Here is a 25,084-nt window from a genome sequence, read left to right as displayed (position 1 = left end):
GCAATGTGCTCCTAACCAGTTCAGTCATGCAGTATGTTAGATTATTTGAAAGTACTTTTATTCTTTCATTTAAGACTTTCCCCAACAGATTTGACCAATGTCACCATCAAAAAAGCCACAGTCGGGGTAACATTTCTACTAGGTTTATTGTAACAAACCAGATTGTTGCCACTAATGGCAACTGTACTGTACAGCATTTTGAAGGCATCTGAGCAGAAGCCAGTTGGAAGAGCGACACGCTCGACTCTCTTCAAGTAAATACACGATGAGAGAACAAGCAGAAAGTAAGCCTCCTTGTACACAAGAATAAGAACATCACATCCACAATCAAAAACATTAAAAAAAGAAAAAGAACAGACAAATGTCCAAGATTCAGCAGTTTTGTACTTTCAAGTATTGATGTTACAACATATCATATAGAGGCAAAGTGGAAGAAAAATCAAACACATCAAAAAGATGAATAGTATGACAAAGTTCATAAATACAGAAACAAAAAAAAAACCCCAACTATTTCCGGGAACATGAGCCGCAGTTTCAAAGGGAAAGGGAAAGGGAGGGAGACTTTGTTCTAACAGACAGTGCGACGCAATGTCATGAAGGGAATAAACAACATTTAAAAAGAAGTTAAATATGACAAGGTGACTGTGAACGCAGCACTCACTAGCAACTGGACCATTTTTTAATGTAAGGCTCGCGGCAACAACAGCGTAATTGGACTGAGCCTCCGGGTCAAGTCGTAGTCTCCTCCCCATCCCCCTTTCATTTGAGCACACGAATTTGGCCTGATTTACTAAAGGTTTGCATGTGCAAAAACACATAGGCAAACTTGACTGTACACACAAAAAGATGTAAAAGCTGATCTACTAAGGAGAAAGTCTGCCAAAGGGGCAAAGGAAAAAAAATGGGGGATGATTTTTTTTTTTTGCACTTCTACCTGAAGACATCAAATATTGCGAGGCGTTCATTTAAAATGCGCAGCGTGATTTGTCGAACCTGAGACGAATTGTGCTGGTTGCTTTTACTATTTACCATACACTGCCTGTAAACGCGCACCGCTTTGCATAACGATAACTGTGGTTAATGTGGCGAGGAGGCATAGGCAAAACAAGAAGACAATCTTTTCTGTTTGTGTAATTAATTTTGATGGGCCAGAAACAAAAATGAAGGAAACAATTTATTTAAGTCATTTGGGAATTTCTGAATGTTTACACTCAACTCCTGGCAGCTACAGCAATCCAATTAAGAGACTGCCGGGGCAAGATTTTTTTTTAAACTGCCACGGAAGACAACTGGCCGATTGTTAAAGACAATCTAGCCTAGTGCCTAGCGTGGGACATTTTTACATTTACATTTTGCATTTTTACTGCAGAGTGACACAACGCATGCTGATCCAAATTTGCTGAACCTCATTCTCGTTAGCTTGACCTATATCTGAGGCGCGTTACATTCCATTAACATGATTGCAATTGTTTTTGACGCGGATATTTTGGCAGTGGTTAAAAATATCTGAAGCCTCAACGGCCTTCCTTATTGCATTGGTGACGTACGTGGCCTTTGCGCGCTCAGATACCATCAAGCTTGGATTACGGCCGTGGTCTAAATTACTTTTTAGAGACAAATCTATTCTTCAATCTCGGGCAGATAGCCATCTGGCACGTCGTAATCGCCATCCCTTTTGCCTTGTGACCCTCTCCGAGGGCAGATGTTGAGTCGCATCAGACTTGATGATTAACAAGGACAGCAAGTCAAAAGAAATCCGGAGATAGTTACTTTCTCATTCAGGAATTTTCTCTTCCCTTCTTCAACACCCGCCTAAAAATAGGAATTGTACAGTTAAAGGTGGAGTTAACAGTTCTCAAACTGCTAACAAAATGTGAACGTACTATTGCCTTACATCTTTCTTCCCTCACTTTCGCTTCTCTGATCAAAATAGATGACCCGGCTTGATAATTAGTCTACTGTCATGTGATTATTATTATTTTTTTTCTTTTTGCAAACCGCAATCTCCACCTTAAAGTCAAACTTGACACTCGTGCTCTTTTTACCGCAGGTCAGGTATGCACAATCATATTGCGGCTTCTTCATTGCTAATCATTTTCATGTAAAATATTTTTTCCACAATAACATTAGACTTTTAATACTTTATCCTTGTAATATTGCACCCCTATTTACACAAACATAGCTTTATGGAAAGTTGGATTTTTTTCTTAAGACATTTTTCTTGTCAAAGTAGAGCATTTGTTTGTTTAATAATGTACTTTTTATCCATGTAAATTTTCAGTCTAATTTTTGTATAAATCAAAGTCAAAGTCAGCTTTATTGTTTATAATTATGACTTTTTCATAGAATTATAACTGACTTGTCACATGTTATTACAACTACTTGCACAATGTTTTTCTCATAATACAAGGACTTTTTGCAATACATTTCCCCCATATAATCTTATAATGTTACAATGATATTGTTTTGAAATTATTCTTTTTTTTTTTCCCTTACAGGTTTTTCCTCCTAATTTTACAGTACATGACTTAAAATACAGGACATTTTCTCAGATCAAGACATCTTTTACATACTTTTTTTCCGTGTAACATTACACATATTACAATTGTATTGTGAGACCCTATACTCATAAATTACAACTTTATTCTCCTAAACCAATGATTTTCCAATAATGTTTATGTATTGACACAATCTGTTTTGGGGTGGCCATAACAGTCCTTTGAAAATTACAGTACATTGAATCACTCATGTTATATTTCGCCAGGTACCATTTAAGGCCCATGCTTAGATCTTAAGTTCTGATAAAAACAATTAATTTGTGAACTAGTTCCAAATAAAACTCTGCCAATGAGAAGCAACAATGCAAGAGCAGATGTTGATGACTTCTTCATAAAACAAAAATAAAAAAATAAAACTCATGCCCTTGTTCTGACCAGAGATTAGTGCCCTCTTTCCTGTTTAATGAGATGACAAAACAAGTAGCAGCCTCAGTTACGATGTCTGTGGAGTAGACCTTGCTTTGATCTCTCCTAAGCTCCAATTCAATATATTGGTGGCGGCACAACTCCTGGTTAGAGCAGAGATGTAACAGCTTGATTATAGACAACAAGGCACTTTCATTGATTAAGAGAGGGAAAGGCTTTTGGAGGCAGCAGTGGAGCGAGCGAGTGAGCGAGCCGTCGGAAAGAGCTCAAGGGCCGGGAGCGCAATGTGTGACAAGTACCCCTTGTTCATGGAGATTTAACTCCAGAAGCCGAGGTCCAGCTTAAGCGGGTCTGCTCATCACAGGCAGGTTGCGCTCTCACGGGGTTTAGGCAGTACAACGTGCTTCCGCCTCCCCAACTGGGGGGATTTGGAGCAGCTGATGAGACCTCTGCTGACACTGAAGGGAACAGACAAGACAGTCAAGTGGTGATCAAGGCCGCTGTCTCTCTATATTAAGAAGATGCAAAACCTCTGGATGAGGTGAAGACATACACAGCATCCTGGGATGAAGAGCTTGATGGCTCAAAGTCCATACAAATGATAAGCGTACAATCCTGCTTTTTTTTTTTTTTTTGCATCTTAGCATTACCAGGCAGATACAAATATTTTACTCAATTTGTACGTATATACAGGGTCATTGTTGATCAATTATAATAATCATAACAAAGTCAAAGCTAGCTGTCTAAGCATGTCTATGCTGCTTTACTAACAGTAAAATACTGCAGCGTTGCACATTTCAGTCTATTAAAACCCTAAGTTTAAAAAAAACAAGACAGACAAAATAGTAAAATATGTATTCAAATAACATACTCTTATTTATGAAAAAATTAGAATTAATTTACCAGTACTAAAATTACAAAACGTTAAATGTATAGTACAAATAAAATGATGTGTTATACTAATACATATTTATATCATTTATTGTTAACAATGAATTATCTATCAATCCATTTTCTAAACTACTTAAGCTCACATGTGAGTTGAAGCCTATCCCAGCTGACTTTGGCCGAGAGGCGGCGTACACCCTGGAAGGATTGCCAGTGCCAAATATTTACACTATCATGTTCTTGAATTTTGACTTTTAAGGTCTGCACAACAAATGCTCTCAAAATTCTTCCTCTTCATTAATTAAAGAGCTCAAGCAAGCAGAGCAGGTTTTCATAATGTCAAGATGCGGTTGGGCACAATCCAAATTGCAAATGATACTCACAGCGAGGCTCGCAGAAACAAGTGGCAGGCCGCAGCATTGATTTTACCTCCTGGTATTACTGCTGAAGGACGTCTGCGGACTTTTAAAGTTGATGTTCTCATACACACTTGAAGAATCGTCGTTTGTCATTCTACAATTCCACAGATGGACAAAATGTTGCCACCAGTATTTCTATGCCTAATTTAGAGATTTGTTTCGACTGTTTGTATACAATTGCACTCTTTACATGTACGACTTCCAAGTGACCCACCTTCACCGAAACTTTAAATTTACTGAACACACGAGACAATCCGCAAGTACATGCGTTTGACACATAGATAGGTAAACAACAACATATTGGTACGCAAACAACAAATCCTAGCAGTTTAGTGACTTTCATAATAGCTTAAATACTATTATTTCCAGTAACTGGCACAGGGTGGGCATAGTTTTTTCAGTTGTTGGTAATTTTAGACATTTGTAGAAAAATAAGGTGCCTCATGACAACAAAGAGGGTTAATGAGGCTCTAAGAATGACAGCCACATCGTCTTAGAAGCTTTTCATTGCTAGCAGTCGTCAAAGACATTCTGAACACGTCAAGAGTCACTTCAACACAAAGGACTGAGTTATACTTACACGGATGACGAGCGTGACGATGCCATGTTAAGTTTGGACCTTGAATTGGCCATCGGCGGATATTTGATGTTGGAATACTCTCGCTCCTTCGTCTTACTCCTCTGCAAAGGGACAACATTATTACTATGCAGCTTGACTTCATCCTCACTAACTAATTTGAATAAGACCAGAAAGTTCCACAATGAAAACAAGAGTTGATCACTTGAGAGACCTTCCGGGATATTTGCCAAGATTCAGTTCACCAATCTAGCATAACATGTACTGTGAATATTTTCAAATTTAAGATAATGTGTTTAGGAGTACCTGCTCTTCCTCCAGTCTCTTCTGGGCGGTGTCTATGTACTGTTGCACGGCCATGTAGATGAACTTGTACTGAGCCTCTGTCTGCACCATGCCGGACCTCTGCTGCCGTACTCTCTGGATGGTCTTCGGGATGTCAATATCACAATCAAGGCCTGAGGAGAATAGCACTTGGGTTCTTTCTTGATGGAAAGATGCGCGCTCACTTTTCCAAATTAGTTCCAGCAAGTCACTGACATGTTGCCAGGCTAAAGATTTGATTAGCCATTAAGATTAACGAATGTGATACAAATACAAAAATCAAGCACCTCCGAAATAATGTTCCAGTAGCATTGATTTGTGACAAGTGCATAAGGCAAAACAAATATTTTAATCCTGAGAAAGGTGATACCACCTTGGCGGTTGATAATATCGATGAGGATGTCAATGACAATAATGGTGCCAGTCCTGCCGATTCCAGCGCTGTGGGGACAGCAAGAACGAAAGATCAAACTATGCATGAGAAAGACAGCTGCATCAACTCAGTCTGAAAAACACATTTGATTGTTTTCGGAATCTCAGATAGATTTTGACTCGGAGTTTGTAGACTATGACAATCTTAAACTCAGGCTCATGAGTTCAGACGTGGCTAAGGCCTGCAACTTGCCAATGGATGCTCTAAACTGTGCACCTTGCGGGTACCTGCAGTGGACGACAATGGGCCCAGATTCTGGAATGGTTCTCTGGGTCCGGTTGATCTCCTCAAGAAACCAAAGGACCCCTCCGGGCTCGTTGGGAACTCCGTGGTCCGGCCAGCTCAGGTAGTGGTAGTGCCAGATGTATCTCAGAGGTTCTCTCTGGGAGGAACAAAGTAACAAAAAAAAAAAAAAAAAAAAAAAGAAAAGAAAAGCTATAAGCACATTTGATCCTTCCCGGTCTTTCAGTATTCATATTAGAATATGAACTTTGCAGGAAATCCACAATCTCGCTCACAAATTCTAACTAACTTTGACATAGCTTCTATATTAAATTGAACAAGTGATACGATTCAGCAAGAAATGCTAAGTCGCATCCTTCCTTTAGCCACAAATTTGTAGTTGGAAGTTCCAAAGGACTATCACGTCTTTCCAAATGTTGACAAGTGGCTCATTAAAACTAGGCAAGCCCGTCAGCCAGTAACACGTTGATATGCTTATGTGTTGAAGGCTTTGCTCGCATTTGTTTGCTGGATCCTTGAGAGCAAGCAGAGCAAACTCCCCATCAGCATAAGCACGTGCTGAGGATTTTGTGTTAGATAATCCGACCTTAGGTCAGTGTGTCAGCACTGATTGAGGGCAGAGCTTTCCCTACCCGGTCCAGACGGGTCACCTCCAACTTCCTCAGGATGTAATCCTGAGCTCGTCGCTCGTCCACGTTTCTCACCCGCACCTGTCCAAACTCCATGGTGGCGTGAAGGATGGGCCAGTAAGGGACGCATTTGTTCTACGCCGACGGGATAAGAGAGAGGTGTAGTGATACGGGAGTTAGTGGTTGGGTTGCAGGATGTTTGCAGGAATTAGGCAACCTAAAGAACTAGATCCACTCAAGCGGCTTTTGCAATCAGCTTAGTTGTCATAGTATCCTTGTTAAATGTCTAGCCCCCCCCCCACACACACACTACAAGTAGTAGTATGTACAAAGTGATAATAATGTGGTTAACGTATTATTATAACACTTTTTTTTTTTTTTTTAAATTGAATGGCAGAGAATGCACCAGCTTCTTGTAGCATTTTCTACTGAGTTCTATTACAGCACAGAAAAGTAGCAGGTATACCCACCCGTCCTCTCTCTATTTCCTTTGTGGTCATGACAATGACGTGTGTGTTCTCTTGATGTACCATCTTCCAGAAGTCACAAACTGTATTTTGAAGGCACCCTTGGGTGGCGATGAAGAATTTCTCCTCCTCCACCTGGCGCCCTTCTTCATGCGAGCCCTGCATGAAAGAAAAAGGACCTGTACTCATGCATCATGAACTAAATTGACAAAAAAAGTGTGAAGAGTACAGTACACCTTATACCAATAGGGGGCAGTACATAATCAGCACTATATCGTATCAAGCATGACGTGTTGCAGAAAGCAACAGGTCCGCCACGGACGTAACGCCACTTTCTTGCCTCAAGCAGACTCACTCGAATGTAGTTGGCGTTAATGTAGTCTGAACCGGGAACATCTGGATCTACATCTCGAATTACAACTCGTGTTGTGTCAACTGGAAGGAACAAAAGTAAAACATTATTATTAATCCCCGGTGCAGCTCTCTGTGACCTCACTGATGTTCTGTCTGCAAGTTATCGCAGCCACATCAGAGGCCTTGTGTGCTTTGTCTATTTGTGTCACGCTTTCTTTCCACAGGAAGCCGGTGAGGCAGGAAACAGCAGCATGCTCTGCGACTCACAGGGGAGGATATTCTTGTATCTGTTTTTACTCTTGTTTTCTGCTTTCATGCCCTCCTTCCGGGGATACAGCAGTTTGCACTCTTGTTGTTGAAGTACCTGCGGGAATCAGAGTAAGAGAGATTGTCTTTTTTTCCGTCTGATGACGTGGTATGTACAGGATTAAATGTGACAAAGTGTCATATTGACAAAATATGTCACCTGTGCCAAACACATACAGTAAACAAGATGAAAATGCAAAGTCCACCCTGGCTTCAAAACCGCCCCCACCCCCCAAAATAGAGCACGGAATGCCTTGCTTCCATTTTGATGGAAAGCGGAATTTTCTGCAATTCCGGTGATCAAAGCAACATTTCTGAATGATTGTGTCATTTTCCCCCATTGTGTTACATGAAACCGGTCCGCCATGCAAAATCCTATTCGTATAGGATAACGAATGAAGGCTCAGGAGGGAATTACAGTCCCTATACTTGTATCACTATAATGTATACACGCGTAACTTTCTGCGCAGTGGCCGGAAGACATTACATCAGGGGTCACCAACCTTTCTTAAACGGAGAGCTACTTCCTGGGTACTGATTAAAGCAAAGGGCTACCAGTTTGACACATACTTCTGAAATAGTCAATTTGCTCAATTTGGCTTTCACTATGTGTTATTATTGTCATTTCCAGTTCACATGTAAGTGTGATTTTAACAAGAATAGCAAAAATACAGTCAAACCTTGGTTTTTGACCACAATCCGTTCCAGAAGGCGGTTCGAGAAGCAAATCGGTCGAATTCCGAATCTATTTTTACAAATAATGGGAAAAAATATAATCCGTTTCAAGACAAAAAAACCCGCCTTTCTTAAGCATTTTTTCATTTGCGCATATTTGTCCGATCGCGCAACATCAGCGCACCGCCGAACGCGTAAACCGTAGCGCGTCGCCCACCGCGCAACTGCACCGCGCCGGTCGCATTATTGTGACAGAGCCGTCGCTGAAATTTAGAAAATATTTCTAAAGTCCTGAGGTACTTTCCAAAATTTAAGTGGACCTAAGTGCGCAGGGAGCTTAATTTTGTCCGATCGCGCAACAGCAGCGCACCGCCGAACACGCAACCGTAGCGCGTCGCCGACCGCGCAACTGCACCGTGCTGGTCGCATTATTGTGACAGAGCGGTCGCTAAAATTTAGAAAATATTTTTAAAGTCCTGATGTACTTTAAAAAATCTAAGTGGACCTCAGTGCGCAGGGAGCTTAATTTGGTCCGATCGCTTAACCGCAGCGCACCGCCGAACGCGCAACGTCGCCCACCCCGCAACTACACCGCGCTGGGCGCGTTACTGTGACAGAGCCGTCGCTAAAATTTGGAAAATATTTTAAAAGTTTTGATGTACTTTCCAAAATTTAAGTGGACCTCAGTGCGCAGGAATCTTAATTTTGTCCGATCACGCAACCGCAGCGCGCCGGGCGCTCACTGTCACATTGCTTTAAGAGCGTCTTTGTGTTTCAGAATTTCTTTACTGCTCCCACTTGCTGTCTTTGGAGTCATGATTAGGGGTTAATACAATCCTCAAAGTAACGAAAATACAATAACAACGGAGTCAGTCGGCATCCGGGCCGCGCGGTCGGGTTTTCTCGGGTCCTCCCGGCTCATCTCGCGAGGTTCGACCTCCGAATTTTGTTCTACAACCGAAGCAAAAAAATCTCGAATTTTTTGTTCGAATTCCGATTATTTCGAGAACAGGGACGTTCAAAAACCGAGGTTTGACTGCAAAATAAATAGATGCAGCTCAGTGACAAGTGCCGCTATTTGAGCTAATTTTAGAACAGTCCTGCGGGCGACTCGTGCGGTCCTCACGGGCGACCTGGTGCCCGCGGGCAACGTGTTGGTGACCCCTGCATTACATGGTGCGCCTGTCTTTCTAACTTCAGTACAAATTTCTACAATGGTTAAATTAACGGCTACCTTTATTATGGCTGTGAGGAAAACTAATTAAATTCCTTAATTTTCTTTCCTCACTATTATGTGTGCTTCTTTTTTTATTCCATTCTGCCACTGTAAGGACAATTGATTCATTTCCTTAATTTTGATTCCATTTTGCCACTGGGATTTAATATTTGGTAATACTGCATTTAATTTATATTATGGCTGGCAAGCAGATATTAAACAAGAGAGCATAGCTAATGTAAACTGTGAAACACGGATAATTAAAGTATAATGAAATAAATATGTCACTGCCTCTATAGGAAGGTGGCACTCAACTTTCATTTCATACACTTACTGTATTCCTCCAATTCCTCAAGAATAAGTCACATTCATTAGCAAAACTAAAAACCCCATCCAAAATCAAGGAGGGGTATTATGTATGGGAAATTGAAAAATCTGTGAGTCGTTATACATTTGCAGGTACTCGTGGTTGCGAAAAAGTTGCAATGTCATTCCAATAGGATGCATAATGTAGAATGTTCCAAATTGACAAGTATGTTCAGCAAAGCAAACACCTCTTACAAATTGAAGATCGAGCTGTGGACAGCTGATATTGTTAGCAAGCTAAGGAAACGCTTTACACAAAAAATATGTCTGAATGTGGAAAAAGAAAATCCCAATACATGGGGACAATACTTTGATTTTTGAGAATGGATTCCAGCAAATCTGGGGTTTGTATATTACATGAGAACTGAGCTGCTTTCACACACAAGTGTGAGTGAATCTTGAGAAGTGACGTTATTTTCTTCGACTAAGTATGACTCATGTAAGTACACGCTCATCTGAAGACAGATCTAATAAAACTGAACAAAGTACTGAGATGATGATAAAGTTGCGAGTCAAGCTGTCGTAGCTTTAAAGTGTACAAACTTGATTCCCAGAGTCCGCAGAGAGATTCGCAGAGTTATTATAAAGTGTTAATCAGCTCGACTTCTAAGCCAACATACCTCAAACTCCTCCCAAAATCCTTGTTTGGGTTTCTCTGAATTGTCTGCTACCTTGTTGAGCTCTCGTACTCGATTCTCAATGTTGGCTGCGTTTATCCTCGTGGCATTGAAGGGCTGTTAGGACAAGGAGATGAACAGATATTAAACCAGCAAAACAAGTTGTGGTGTAGCCCGCATCTCGTCAGCTGAGATGCCCCGTAGCCCAAAACAAGGTCAGCAGTAGAAAATGGAGGAATAGATGATTATCTAGTTGTTGTTTTATTTGGTTATTTATTTATTGAATTGCATTAAACAGCTCATCTTTCTGCAGTATGTTTTGCTTTCATCAAAGTGTTGAAGGAATTGAATAAACCCAGAAAAAAGTAACATTGAAAGAGCAAATGAGCTTTTGTTAATCGAACCTGCTTGAGGTGCACTACGATGCCGCTCTTCTCCACCATAGGATTCTTTTTATAGTGATCCACCAGGTCTGCCAGGGTGTCGAACCTCTCACCACCACCTACGTCGTATTTACCATCCTGCTGGGGAACGCCAATCAGAGTTGAAGCATGATTATGACTTCATGATCGCCATCAAGCTGAAGTACCTGGGACCGGATCATCACATGGGTGACCTTGGTCTTGCGGTCGATGTTCTCGTGCTTCTCCTCGTGGGTGAGAACCGAGAGGACAAAGTCGCCGGGTTTGCTCTGGCTCTCTCGAACCAGGAAGCTGCCGGCCTTGCCTTTTTCGGTGAGCAGTTTCTCAGCGTCTCGGCCAGAAAGGTGGCCGTGGTACCATCTGGAGGACGGAGAAGTCATACACAAACATACAAACGACAACACTCAATACAAAGCGACTTTTATTTATGGTGCAGTAAAACAGCATTTTATTTACATTATCCCTTACTTTAACATAAAGCCAAGTTTTATTATTGTGTACATCTTTTTCAAGATGAATTTGCCGAGTATAGAACAAGAAAGAAAATCGAAACAGCTCAGCCTGGGGCGAGAAGGTGTTTTTGTGGGGGAAGACAAATGATCAAGACAAGCGAGAGGATCTGAGATGAGGAAGGCTTAACAATGTTCTTCCTTCCCGTGGGGGAAACTGCCTCATAATGTTGCTGCAGTGCGAAACCAGTCGAGCATGCCGACTCCTACTTGATTATTAAGGCAACGTCCACACGAAAACAGAACCGATCCATTCATCAAAAAAAAAAATCTTGTTAACAATGAATGGAATCATGAAGAATCGTCCAAGACACTGAAAGGCTGTAATGTATAGTAGCTGCAATAAGTAATTCTGATTTGAGTCATCACACAATTATCTGCTGTTGTCATGCGAGGATTGGAGTGACACATGAAACTGCGAGAAGTTCTCTTCATTTTAGGAAATTTTAGAAAAAAACATCTTGAGCTTTACAGGATGGGTTTAGTGTGGAACGAACCCCATCCAATTAATTTAGGATGAACAAAAATAGTGAGCCAGCAGGGCTTCAGACCCAAGATGAGTAACCTCTGACCTCACAACTATTTCTTCGTTTGGTCTAATGGACAACAATACCAAGAGACAAATTTGTTGGCAGTTTTAGAAATATATGTGATGCTGAATTTAATGTACAATATTTCATCGGAGGGGGGCGAAAAATACTTTATATCCAATTTATCTTCCAACTATGTGGAAATGAAGAGCCTGTCTAGGGTTAAAGTGCATCACAAGTTGCAATCGGGCAATGAAAGGAAAGTGCGCTAAAAGCTTCACTAATAACACCTCTTGGATGGCTTAACTGCCTCTTCAACTCTAAAAGCAACCCTGTAAAATCCGTGGAGTGAAAAATTTAACCTAATAGCTTTAAAACCTTTCTGCAGACAGAAAGAAACTTCCACGTAGTTTTAATAGGTTTATGTAAAGTAGCGCCGCCTTCTGCTGACCTTACAGCGTATACTATTTGTGCATTGCTCTATGCAAATAGGATCCTATTTATTGGTGTGGGCGTGAAGCGAGCACCTCTCGGACGTGGGGTCTTTGCAGTTGAGCGGATACTTGAGCTCGATGACATGACCGTTCCTCTCGCGTAGCAGGTCCTGTTGTTCGGTGTAGTACTGCACCAGCTCGGCCAGCGTGGCAAACTTCTCGCCCCCGTACAGGTCATAGTAGTCCCCGGAGTTCTGGATCTTGATGTGGGTCACCTCATCGTTGCGCCTTGGTGGGCAGAGGGACAGCTCTTTTATTTCCGAGGGACGCTTATGCCCTGCAGGCGTGTGAAAATGACTCCCGCACGCCGGGAGTAAAATACAGATCACGCAAACACCCACTCGCACAATACAACAGTAGGAGCTTATCAAGCCATCTGCTGCTTTTCAAGGCTCGAATTGACAAACTCTATTTGAGAAGTGACTCAACTCAGACATTTATAAAGGTGTATACCTTTATGGATGTCTGAGTGTACAAAATACTGAGTGTACAAAATACACAGCTCAACCAGAAAGTGTTCACAATAAGGCTGTCATTATCATTTTTTAGAATCTATTATTTTGTGTGAACACGACTTTTTTATTGTGGTTTATTTGGTTTTGTTTAGTAGGAAACAAGAACAAAACAACAATTAAGCAATATCATTGAGGTATTCCTTTTGTACTCACCAACCTTTTTGAAATGGATTCAGTTACTGGTGCTGTCATTTATTATTCCCAAAGTAAAAGCAGATATTATCAAATGTCTTAAACACAAATGGTAAAAAGTCAGTTTTTACAAAAGACTGCAGAAATCAGAGATTAATTACATTTGAGAAATCAGATGATGAATCAGATGAAACAACTACCTGATTAAAATAATTGTCGATTAATGTGATTATCGATTTGTTGTTGAAAAATCCATTACTCGACACCACACCACCTGTTTTACTGTAAATGAGGCAGGGTCAACTACGGTAATGTCAAGCTACAGAAAGTAGAAGCCAGAGTTGAAGACTTAACTTGGTTTAGCGTAATTGGCAGGTGAAACAAGGCTGGTTTATAAAAAGAAAACATAGTTATGTGCTTCACTGTAGTTTGTCCTGATTTTTGAACTGGTACAGTTCTTATGTGAACGTAGTTTTGCCAGTGTTTGATGACTGCAGATGGTCTGACTGCAGAATTTCTCATTTAAAGTGATCACATTGTGAATCACAAATGCATACAGTCTCCATTGTAACTGACACACAGAAAACAACGCGACTGAATATATGGTACTACACAGACGTATGCCCACGCACAAACTGTCTTGGTAAGATGAAGGAAGAACATTCTGGAGGAAGCATCTTAGCAGTCTAAGCCAACCTCCTATTGATTAATTGGTATCAAGATGTGTCTCTCAATACTTCCGTTTTGCATCCCGTGCATGTTTCTTTATCCTTTCGTGCCATGAGATGTTGCCTTTCTCTCTTTGTGTTTCCCGGTAATTGCTTAATAGCTTTAGTATTGGCTGTTGGCATGGTGCCATAGATCCATAGTCCTGTTTAAACCCCACTTCAACGCACAGGCCTTAGACTGCTTTTATCTCACAGTTAAACACCATTATCGATGGAAAAAACAAACATACGCTGTGACATTTTATTTACTATCTTAATTACTTTTCGATATATATTACAATGCAAATTACAGAATGGGCGCAGTGCTATTTCCAATACAATATGCTAAATACTACATTCTCATGTAAAAATGGGTATATGGACTCGATAACTCTCAGGAAACGCACCATGAAATAAGGTGAACATCATGGCATCAATACAGACGCAACCTATCATTAGCCCTAAGCACAAAAGTGAAGAAAAGAGGGAAGTGGAAAGCATCACACACACTATGCAAACTCCATTAGAGCAAGCATGTAATTTTGGCTTACCGTTACCATAACAACAACCTGAGGTCGACTGAAATTTAACAGTTGGCATGTTAATGCTGTGTTCAGAGCCTGAAATTATGCCATGATTAAAATTCAGGAAATTAATGATCCCACAATTTCCCTTTGGGCAACGTGAATCATACAAATCTCAACAAAAATACGCGATCTGAGATGCTTTGCACCTAGTTTGCTTTCTCTAGCCGCAGTCAATATCTGGGTTTTTCAACAATGTGTCTGGTCACAAGATAAACATTTCAAGTGTATCACAACGTGCCACTACAAACCACATGGTTTTCTTTTCTGATTGCTCTCAAGAATGTAAACCGAAAGGCGCAAGTCAGTGGTCTAATCTATTGACATTCTACATGTGTTTAGGTCAGTGCTATGCTTTTCAAATGTCTGATTCACTCATACGTTTACACATTTCCAATTGTGGTGGGAACATCATATTTTTGTCAATAGGCTGTTGTTGCGGAAGAGGACCTGGCGTCGAAGTTGCAAGCAAAACTTGACACGCACATACTGCTGAAGTGGGAAGGCTTTCACATTACATGCAAACCACATTACAGTGCATTTGGTTTATCTAGTCTGCTCCAGACTGCCGTTTTCACGCGCGTTCAAATGAGTCGTGAACTAGAATTTCATCAAAACTTAATAAAGACTGCTCGTGAGAAAGCACCCTTCACTGCCATTAGAACTTACATAAACTTTCTACTTCACCACAAATTTCTTCAAGCATAAATAATCATTTCAGCATTTTATATGAGCTATATATTTTCAACATCATGAGCTGAGCTATCCATAAGTCAGTAATAGAAAAAGAAAAATGTATAAACACTTTAGCTCTGCCTCGATTTGAGTCAGGAAAAGGCCGATACTGAAATACACATAAAAAAATATTTGTCTGTGGTATAACATTATGTGAAAAAAAACATTCTTTGATCATTTAGCATGTTTGTAGAAATACTGGACACAACTCTTAACGGTAATATCAGCACAGATGTTAGGGCTACGCAAACTTGTGCTTTCCCCCCTTACAGTTTGTATTAGCCAGTAAACTGATTACGTCAAAGAACTAACATGACTTTTGCGTTTGCGGAATATCTCCTACATTCCAAATCACGTCCGTATACAATTGTAGAGATAAGAGCAAGAGAGGCAAAACAAGGAGAGGACAAGAAGACAGCGAGGACACCAACCTCCCACAGTGACTATTACCATCTGAACTATCACTCATGCCGGATAATGACTAATTAGCTCATTAAGCTCTCCACTGCTCCGAGAACAAACTGAATGTACGTGCGTGTGTGTTTAGAGACGGTATGCTGTAGTGTGGTACACTGAAATGTGAGTCAAGAAGAGCTTATGTTGATATAGGATTAGTAAAATAGTATATAAATTCTCTGGAACTATAAAATGTAAATATGTCATCCCTAAAAGGCCACTTGGGGCTCTACTGTTGTGCTCAGCGCAAGTTTGGAGCAAAGCAAATGGCACATGGGTGGACTTCTCTTTCTCCTGGTATTTTCCTCGACTTTGCACAGGCAGGAATGGGCATTGGCGCCGTTGTGACCCGTTATGCGATGGGATGTAGCCGCCTCCTGGCCATTGGATCCCCTCATTTGCTTTAAAATGATCGAGGGCCCTCTAAGTGCACGCAGTGCTTGACATTGCGGAAGCAGAAATAGACTCAATGGGGTCCACGCATGAGATTGGGGCGTTAAGTGAGTTTATACAGGCAAACCGAAAGACCTCTTGCAGGTGATGTTGTCAGCCTGCGCTAACATTTAGACATAACTTTTAGGTAGTCTAACATTTAGGCTATGTTTTCTCTCCGAATGCCAAGTGCGCTGAGGAAGTTGAAGAGAAAACGCTTTTGGTCTACACAATAAACTAGACTTGTTATGGCACAAAAATGGAGATGCGCCCCATTTTACACCAAGCAGGAGTAAGGTTTGTAACTAAAAATACTCACAATGTTATTTTCAGTGTCTTTGTCTTGGGTAAACTAGTCCCTCAGCCAGACAGAACTGAGGTTTGTTTGCTCTCACAACTGAACTTTGTACCATTTGTGAACAGTGAGGCAGAATAAAGGCTCGTGATCAATGAGAAAACAGATGAAGAGGAAACAGGGGAAGAACATAAATACCTGACTGAAAGGGTGAAATCCCCCGGATTGCTCTTGCTGGGCCGGGCCAGGAAACTGCCGTGGACACCCCGGGTCAACAGGAGCTGCTCTGCTTCAAATCCGGTGACGTTGGGGTGGAACCACCTGAAAACAAAAATAAGAATGGAGTTGCTGTCATGCATGACGTCTGAAGTGTATTTTGCCTGATGAAATAACATAGATAAAATTGCAAATGTTGGACAGGCCAATACTAATGTCTTTTATGATAGGTTAGCAAATCTGTCATTATCAGGTCCTGTCATGTTTGCTATTAAAACCAGACAACATACTTAGATTGCAAATGTTATCTTCGGGGATGCCTCGTTAATTTCATTGTTTCAGAGTAGACGAGGCTAACAACATTAACAGCTCATTTGGGATGAGAAAAAAGCCAAGTTCAAATTGAGAGATAAACCTCATTATTTCCACACTGTGGATGTGAGATATGCATACATCTGGAGGGTAAAAAAAAAAAAAGAATACTCGTAAATCCAAGTGTAGAACTTATTATTCAGCACACACTAAAAAGAAAATGCCTCTCAATATACAGGATAAAACAAACAAAAAACCCCAGCAATTTTAGCAAAACTAATTAAATGTAAAACATACTTCTAGTCCGATACTCATCATAAATTCAAGTGTAGAACTTATTAATCAGCACACACTAAAGAGAAAAAGCCTCTCAATATACAGTATAAAACAAACAAAACAAAAGAAAAAACCCAACAATTTTAGCAAAACTAACTAAATGTAGAACATACTACTGAGTGAGAAATGAAAATACTTTGAGGTATTACAGTATTAAAAGTGTCTCAGTGTCATTGTGGTCTTGCCTGGGTATAAAATGTGGTGCTTAAAATTTAGTTTTGGGTTGACCGTATGTAGGTATGTTGCTGTACAATAACACAACACAATATTCAAAACTTGCATATGAAATCAATTAATCGGAAGCAGTCACAGATATGACGATAGGATTCAACAATAATTGCCTACCGCCCGATGACAGTTGGGATAGGGTAGCTGCATTATCATTATGAAAAAAAAAAATCACTATAGACTGTCTCAACCAAGGGGGGAAAAAAGATAGGGGCATTTAGTATGCAGCTGTATGCACATATGCAGCATGAGCCATTACGCCGCATTACATCAAAGTCATGTGACCACACAACCGAGGCTTTATCGAATGTGCAAAACTCTCATTTGGAAAATATCTTTTTTATATGATTTTTCTGTAATGTAAATGACACTTAAACAATGTGGACTGCAAATATTTGAAGAAATTCATAAATAGGGTCTATCTGCTGGGCTGTGAAAGCGAGACTATGGCAAAGGCAGAACTGGATCAGATCACAACAAAGACCAGACATCTGTCCCAGAATGCACTTGACCTGTATCCTCACCAGCCTGGGTCAGGAGATATGACACGGGGGAGGAAACTAATGCGATTTCGGTTACTTGAACGTGCAAAGTACACATTGTAGAAGCGACAGAAGAAATGATACATTAACAACTACGACGGGATAAGTTAAAGTGTATGTTTTGTGGTTCAATGGGATGAAGGGCTCCGGTGGTCTAAGAGAGGACTCTGTTTATGAGGGGAGGGGGGCTGGGCAGGGACTGCTTCAAACGTTATGACTTTGAGGACTATACATTTGCTACTATGCTAAATTTGTACAGCAATTTGACAGAAAATACTTAGTTTGGCATAACAAATCAAATGTCAAATTTTATTTCAAGAAGCAGCAACCACCAAAATTTAAATGAATCTTGAAGCACAGTAACTATGTTAATGTGAGATTATAAAATCTTTCAGTGACAGGATTTTTTTTCTTTTACGAGTGACAATAGTTGTGTTATCCTGATAATTTACAGAAAATGTACTCTGCTGAGGAACCACTGAGAGGGCATGCATGTCAGATGGTGAACAGATTATTCATTGTCTTGTTTTTAATCCTTCACAGATATACACAGAGAAACAATAACTGTGGGGCAAATAAAAAAATGTGGTCTGTCACTAATCTATATTTAATCCTTCCATCCCAGAACTGCTGTCACTGGAGAAATCATCACAACAATGGGGATTGCTGGAAGCTGCAACAGTAGGATTCAACTACAAGAATTGGACATAGCTAGAAATGAAGGTCAAACAGATTGAACATTTTGAGGAACATATTGTTCAACTCCAGACAGCAAACAAAAATAAAAACCCTGAAAAAAAAATCTACTAATAGTTTATCTCATCTGATGTGAATTGTGAACACTGGCTGGGGATTGATCACACTAAACAAGCAATTCACACAGAGTTCAGTACAACAAAAAATTAGATGGCAAAACTTTTAGTTAGTAGTGTTTTAGATGAGAGGTCAAAATGACCTTTGGAAGTGATTTGGTTCCAGGGCTGACCTCTGCACACTTGTACGCTTCTGTTAAATTAATCGAAGTAAATGCATTATTTGTGAAAGCAGGAACATGAGGGAGGTTGGTGGGGATGATTTCTGCCTACCTCACCATTCTCGGTCGAACCCCTTCCTTCTCAGATTTTAATAATCCAGAACACTTACACAAGTGAAGGCAGGAGGAAGTCAGGACAATAGAGACAAATAGAGGGTTTGAGGGACGGGGTCAGGGGTGTTCGCTGCTCTGTGTTACGGGTGTTGCTAGAATGAGACGGCGAGAGAAACGTGCTGCTTTGCGCATATGTACGAAAGCGAGGGAGTGTGCAGGGGAGAGCGAGGGGCGGGGGTCTTGTAATCTGGGATTTGGATGAACGTGAGCGAGCTTGATAGCACAACCTGTCGCCACTATCAGCCCCCCCCCCCCCTTTCTCCACCTTAGGCAAATGTGACAAGCTTAGGCCGCCCGGTCTGACCGCCTTCCTCCTGAGCGGTCGACAGGAAACAAAGCCCAGCCTGTAATCCCCAAGCCAAAAGAGCTTTCGCTGGCCGTGACACAGACCAGACCATGCCAGACCGGATCAGGGTGCCAGCTCTCCCAGAACTGCAAGGTCCTGGCTCGGTCTTGTCGGAGGAGCAAACACAACAGCTGTCGCCCGTGCCCGGAGATTACATCTAATCGTGTGTGGGGTAGTTACACGGGATCATGGTCAGCCCTGGCCAAGCTAACCCCCGGGCAATCCAGCCAATTCAGCAGTATGCCATTAGGCTATTCATTTTTCAGCCATGGGATGAACGTGCACTTAAACACAGCAAGCGGTATCGGACTATACAAACTCAGCATGACTTTGCTGTGACCCTTGGATTAAGTACTTAAATGCATTGTTCAATGTAGTTATATTAATACAAGCATTTACTTGAGCTGATGTAGGACTACATATTGAAATGTTAGAGAGTGAGAGAGCAAGAATGAGACAGAGAGAAAGAATAAGAGAAAGAGAGAGCGAGAGAGTGAAACGGGGGCCAAAGGGAGAACTCCACAAACAAAATGTGTCCCTTGCCAATGCGTATTGTAGCAAGGCCAATATTAATCCGCCTTAAGAGTGATCACTGAAACAGGTGAAACTGAACATGGTGGAACTGAAAGAAGAAACTTACGATGTTTGGGTTGAATTTGATCTTCCACACCAAACTCATTCAAGAATGTCTTTTGATTGAGTCGGGCACTGACTGCGGCAGTCATGCTGCAACAGAAAAGGCCCTTCCCTAAACTGTTACCAAAAAGAAGGGACCATAAAATTGTCCAATATATCTTGCATTAGAGTGCATACTGTTATTTTTGTACAAATCTTGTTGACCGTGTTTGAAATTTTGCCAGACTGTGTTCCGTTGGACCAAGGGTATTCTTTTTTTTTTTTTTTTAATTCTTTTAAAAAAAAATTTTATTACACGCCCCCCAGTGCACCTGACAATTCAATGAGAGTAGGCATGCATTTTGACCAGCTAAAAGCCGGTTTAAGTAGTGCCGCAGGTGGTAGCAGACAATTTTGGTGGATTTGTTCAGGTAGCTTGCTATGAGCTCTGTGGATGGGTATGGTGGATGTTATTGTATTTTATTAATAAATTAAAGTGTGGAAGAAACCCTCTGAATCATTGTAGAAATCAATTAATTAAACAACTTACTATTATCATCACCCTAAAAATATTTTTGAACATACCACCCTGACGGCTGCATACGTAACTATGGGTTAGGTGGGATGAGGTTGGTCACACAGACGCAGGGGTAGGAGGTACTTTCCAAGTTTAGACTCAACAGCCAACTTTACATTATCTCCAAGTAGAGATCATCTTGCAGTTTCTTTAAAATGTACTTTGCACTCACCGACCTCATGCATCGGCACACCATGTAGCCTCTCTCTGCACTGCATATAAAGAGAATGAGGGGAGCCGCGTTGCTAGCCACCTCTGATATGATGCATGCCATCACTTATCAAAGTTGAAGTATTGTTTTTATGGTTTTGTAGTATGTTTTTATTTTATTGTTTTGATGTCTGAAATGTTACAAATGCAATATGAAAACAACCAAATAAAGGCTACATAGTTTCATTCTCATAGCACCCATGAGGAACGCAACGTTAACCGGTACTACAGGTTGTGTTTGACCATTGAATGTCCATTATAGTTCCAGCCTCACACTCTCATTCCCTCCTCCTCAGATCATGACTTCAGGACCCGAGTGAGTCAGGGCTTTCCAAGAATAGGATTTCCTTTGACGGCCACCATGCGACCCAGTTCCCTGCAAAAGCCTCGAGCGGCGAACCAGACCAACACAAATGAGCGGATGAGATTCTAAATAAGCTGGCTCGGCCTGATAAGGTGACAACAGAACACAGTTCAAAACAAAAACAAACAACATAATGTGTCATGGGACAGACATGGGCAGCTGGGAGCTTCAGGTTAGGCCTCAAGCTGGTTGAAGGAAAAACGGGGCCCACTGTGCATCCAGCAGCCGCATAGCCTCTTACGTAATGTCTCAAGTTCAATAAAGCCTCGGTCATCTATTTACGGCGTGCCTGTCTAGGCCCGCCGACGAAAAGGTGGTATACTTAGCCGACCCGGCATGGCATCAAAGGGCTATATTCGTCGCAGACGGGTCTCGGGGTGTGGATTTTCGCAACGTTGTCTGTATTTTTAGCCCAGCTGATGAGCTGCTGTATTTACACGCGGTGCTTAACTCACACATTCCCCATGTCTGGATGCTTCCCACTCTAAATCCACATATGGCATAATTAACTAAATTACTCATTTGAAATGGGAATCTGGCTCCCAATCTTTTAATCCTTTGGAATTACGTCAACTATTTCTGTCTATGCAAGTGGAAGATTTAGAATTGGTGGAAAACTGTTTCTTTGAATGTGAAAAAGTAATGTGTTTGTTCTACTTTTTAAAAATATATATTGTCAAATAACTCCTCAATTTGAGATTTCAAATGATGGATTAGAACAGAAAAGTGGGCCTTAGACACATTTTGGATGGTTGGGGGTGAGAGCAGTGAAAGAAAAAAAGATCGTTTTGAATTATATTTAAAATAGATCAAATAAAAAATTAGAAAACTGTTGAATATGAATTGTGTTTGTTACTATCAGCGAACTTCAAGGTTCAAAGATAATGGCTATAGTTGAAAAAGTTTGCATTCATTAGCAATTTAAAATACAAAAATTGTGCTGTGGTCTTTCTATGGAAGCTTTTGGGGAAAAACATTTTTTGTTGGGGAAGTGACTTCTTTGACAAAAGGATGATGAAAGATACTTTACAGACTTGTATTTTAATCTAACTCATTTAAAGTGAGTCTGATAAACATCAAATAATGCACATTTTACACCCACGAACAACATATTTTTGTACCTAAATATTTTACAATATCACCTTCTCAATGCTTTGTAATAGTGGTGGTGGTATTTTTATGTTTATCTGGCTCACAGAATGAAAAACAATTACAGAAAAAATAGAACTTTTTTTTCTTTTAAATCAAATCACTATATATTCAAATTGAGTAATTTCCAAATGTAAAGTCAGAAAATTGGAATGTATGTATTTCTTTATGCACCTTTGGGACTCCTGCTTTCCTCTACACTGCATGAAATGCATAAAAAAGAAAAGCATGAAACGGAGAGCTGTCCTGGAAATGTTGCCAGCGTTATCTTATTCCTCCACACGGGCTGTTGTTTTCCTGTGGCCCGACACAGAAAACTGACTCACTCTTCTCAAATGTGTCTAAGTGACAGATGCGGTCTGCTCCATTAACAAAGGGGGCTTTGGGGGGCTATATCGGTGCTTTCATAATGAACACAGAGCAGAGACATGACGTCATTTTAGATAGCTGCAGAAGCGTAGGCAACTGTATGAGTAGATCAAAAGAACGATTTAAATGTGGTCCAACAGAACGAGAAAAACACTTTCATTAGAATCGCTACACATCTTGGCTTGTTACTTCGAGATTTGAGATCAGAAAGTGCAAAGGGAGCCTCCAAGCAACACTCAATCTCGCTCTTTTTGCGTGCGTGCGTGCGTGTGTGTGTGTCCGTGCATGTGTGTGCGTGTGTGTGTGTCCGTGCATGTGTGTGCTATAACTGGTTGAATTGATTGTGACCCCTAGCTCTGACATTCTGCAATAAAAACAAGGCAGTTGCTGTACCACTATTAAAGTTTAATATCAAGTAGCAGGCTGCCAAATATCATCCTGTAGGCCATAAATAGCCCCAGGGCCATGGGTTTGAGTCCACTGATCAACATTAATGGTTAAACTATAAATACACCACAAACTATGATCCGAAAACATTTCAATATGACTTCAAATTGCATCTCATAACATTACCCTTAATACCCTAAATAAGCAGCTAACGGTAGCAGTTTTGATTTTGAGAAAAATGCACAAGAAGAATGTGTGTGTGCATGTAATTCTCTGAAACTTTCAGTTTCCCCGGTAAGTATTATTCTAATTTCCAGACTGTAAGTGACTACTTTTTCCCCTTGTTTTGAACCCTGCGGCTTTAAATAGGATGTAGTGTACTTATGTATTTTTACTAATGAGGTTCGTGCATATTTCAGGCAATTAGAAGTTTCTGAAATTCCATCTGCGTGACCTGTTTCTTTGCAAATATCCCATGCCACATGTAGAATCGTGGCTAATAAAGCGAAGCAGCCAATGTATGTAACCTACTTATCTATTTTTTATGTTGCGGCTTTGGCACCATATTATGCAATCTTTTAATGTAATTAAAAGAACACAAAAATATGCAGAGAGCCAAAAACAGGTCCATTTTTCAGCAAATGAAATGACAATTTGTTTCACAGGAAAAACAAATTCATGGAGAGCAAACGGCAAATATCAGCAGGTGCCCACCATCCAGTATTTGAAAAACATTTACGAACCCGAAGGTTGCACAATTTGGGATTATACTAAAATCCAGGGTAAAAATACACCTTTGAAATAACACGGAACATTGTTCAAATCACATTCATGCATGTTTCATATTGTTTGTCTTTTTGTACTTGTAAAACCAATTAATAATGGTTTTGTGATTGTTGAAGCCTGAAACAGACGACTTTGGTTTGAAGTTGGACATATCCAGCGTTCCAGAATGACTTATGGACTGTTTCACTGTCCTTTCCATTTTATTTAACTTTATAGAACTTCAACAATATGTAAGAACTTTCAGAAGACTGAAAACCATGAAATAAAGCATTTTCAATGACAACATTCAACTAACAGGGATGTTACACAGACCTGTTTACCACCCGTACAGTGTTTGCTTTTTGTGCAAACTACCAACTCCAGGAGTGCAAAGAAAGCAATTTCTGACGAGCGTGACGCATAGAATTGTCTCCAGAGCAGCCAGCTGCTGGAGTCAACATTTCCCAGGTCACCTTTGCAGCAGGAGAGAATGCTGATGATGCACGTGGACAAACACTTAGTCCAGAGATAAAGAGCAATTGCTGAACACTTGCATCTACAGATGAGCTTGGACACACTAAGTCCGTAAGCATCATATGTTCCTGTTTCATTAAACAATGTCATGTAAACATACGCGCTGCACTTTCCAATGTATTTATAAAAAACAAATAAATAAAATACGCATGTAAAACTGTACCAATCAACTTTGCAATTTGAAAAGTGCATTCTACTACATTGCTACTTCTGCCAAACCAAGTAATAATATCTAGGCACTGTCTTAACTTTATAATGAGAGTTAATACAACAGACGATCCACATTTAACTTCATGCCCATTTGAAAATTCAACTGCTCCCTGACCTCGGCCACTCCACCAAGTCCAGGGCAGAGGCTCTCTATCTCCCAGTCTCCGTAATTTACCGAGGCTCGACTCCGTGCAAAGTCAAACAGGTGTAAAACAGTTTGGCCGTGACAGGTGACACTTTCAACAAACACGAAATAAAGTCCACTTTACCTGCGAGATGTCATCGCAGTCTCTCCGAGCTGTCAGGAGTCCTCAGACGTGCTCTTGTCCCCGTGCAAGATTGACTTTATGGCGGCGGACACTGGCTGTCAGTGAGCTCCAGCTCGGGGCTATTTGGCGAACTGTCTGATCAAACTAAACATACTACAAGTATGGCGCGTAAGTTCCGGCTCTGACCTTCAAAACAAAGCCCTAGCAGCAGTGTGATTTTGGGAGCGGTACTGCAATAAAATTATTGTACACAACAGAG

General features: G+C 40.7%; 1 protein-coding gene across 2 annotated transcripts; it reads right to left on the bottom strand.

The window, feature by feature from the left end:
• Positions 1–127: 127 nt before the first annotated feature.
• ptpn11b (protein tyrosine phosphatase non-receptor type 11b) lies at positions 128–24,987 on the bottom strand. Of its 2 annotated transcripts, none has more exons than XM_088364820.1 (16): positions 24,826–24,987; positions 16,448–16,570; positions 12,427–12,621; positions 11,028–11,220; positions 10,843–10,962; positions 10,442–10,555; positions 7,526–7,622; positions 7,260–7,339; positions 6,908–7,063; positions 6,441–6,572; positions 5,793–5,947; positions 5,506–5,573; positions 5,115–5,266; positions 4,812–4,912; positions 4,196–4,325; positions 128–3,382 (listed from the first exon to the last, which is right to left on the bottom strand). In XM_088364820.1, the coding sequence occupies exons 1-15, from the start codon at positions 24,837–24,839 to the stop codon at positions 4,238–4,240; spliced, it is 1,788 nt and encodes a 595-aa protein (XP_088220946.1). In that variant the 5' UTR covers positions 24,840–24,987; the 3' UTR covers positions 128–3,382; positions 4,196–4,237. The 2 variants fall into 2 exon arrangements, with proteins under 2 accessions (XP_088220946.1, XP_088220956.1); XM_088364830.1 differs by having other exon boundaries at positions 10,843–10,959.
• Between the last annotated feature and the right edge of the window lie 97 nt (positions 24,988–25,084).

The sequence above is a fragment of the Syngnathus floridae genome, chromosome 2 (genome assembly GCF_059516105.1).
Source record: "Syngnathus floridae isolate MCC-2025c chromosome 2, RoL_Sflo_1.0, whole genome shotgun sequence".
Classification (NCBI taxonomy): domain Eukaryota; kingdom Metazoa; phylum Chordata; class Actinopteri; order Syngnathiformes; family Syngnathidae; genus Syngnathus; species Syngnathus floridae.
The sequence above is the reverse complement of the archived record's forward strand: the minus strand, read 5'-3'. Positions and strand labels throughout refer to the sequence as shown.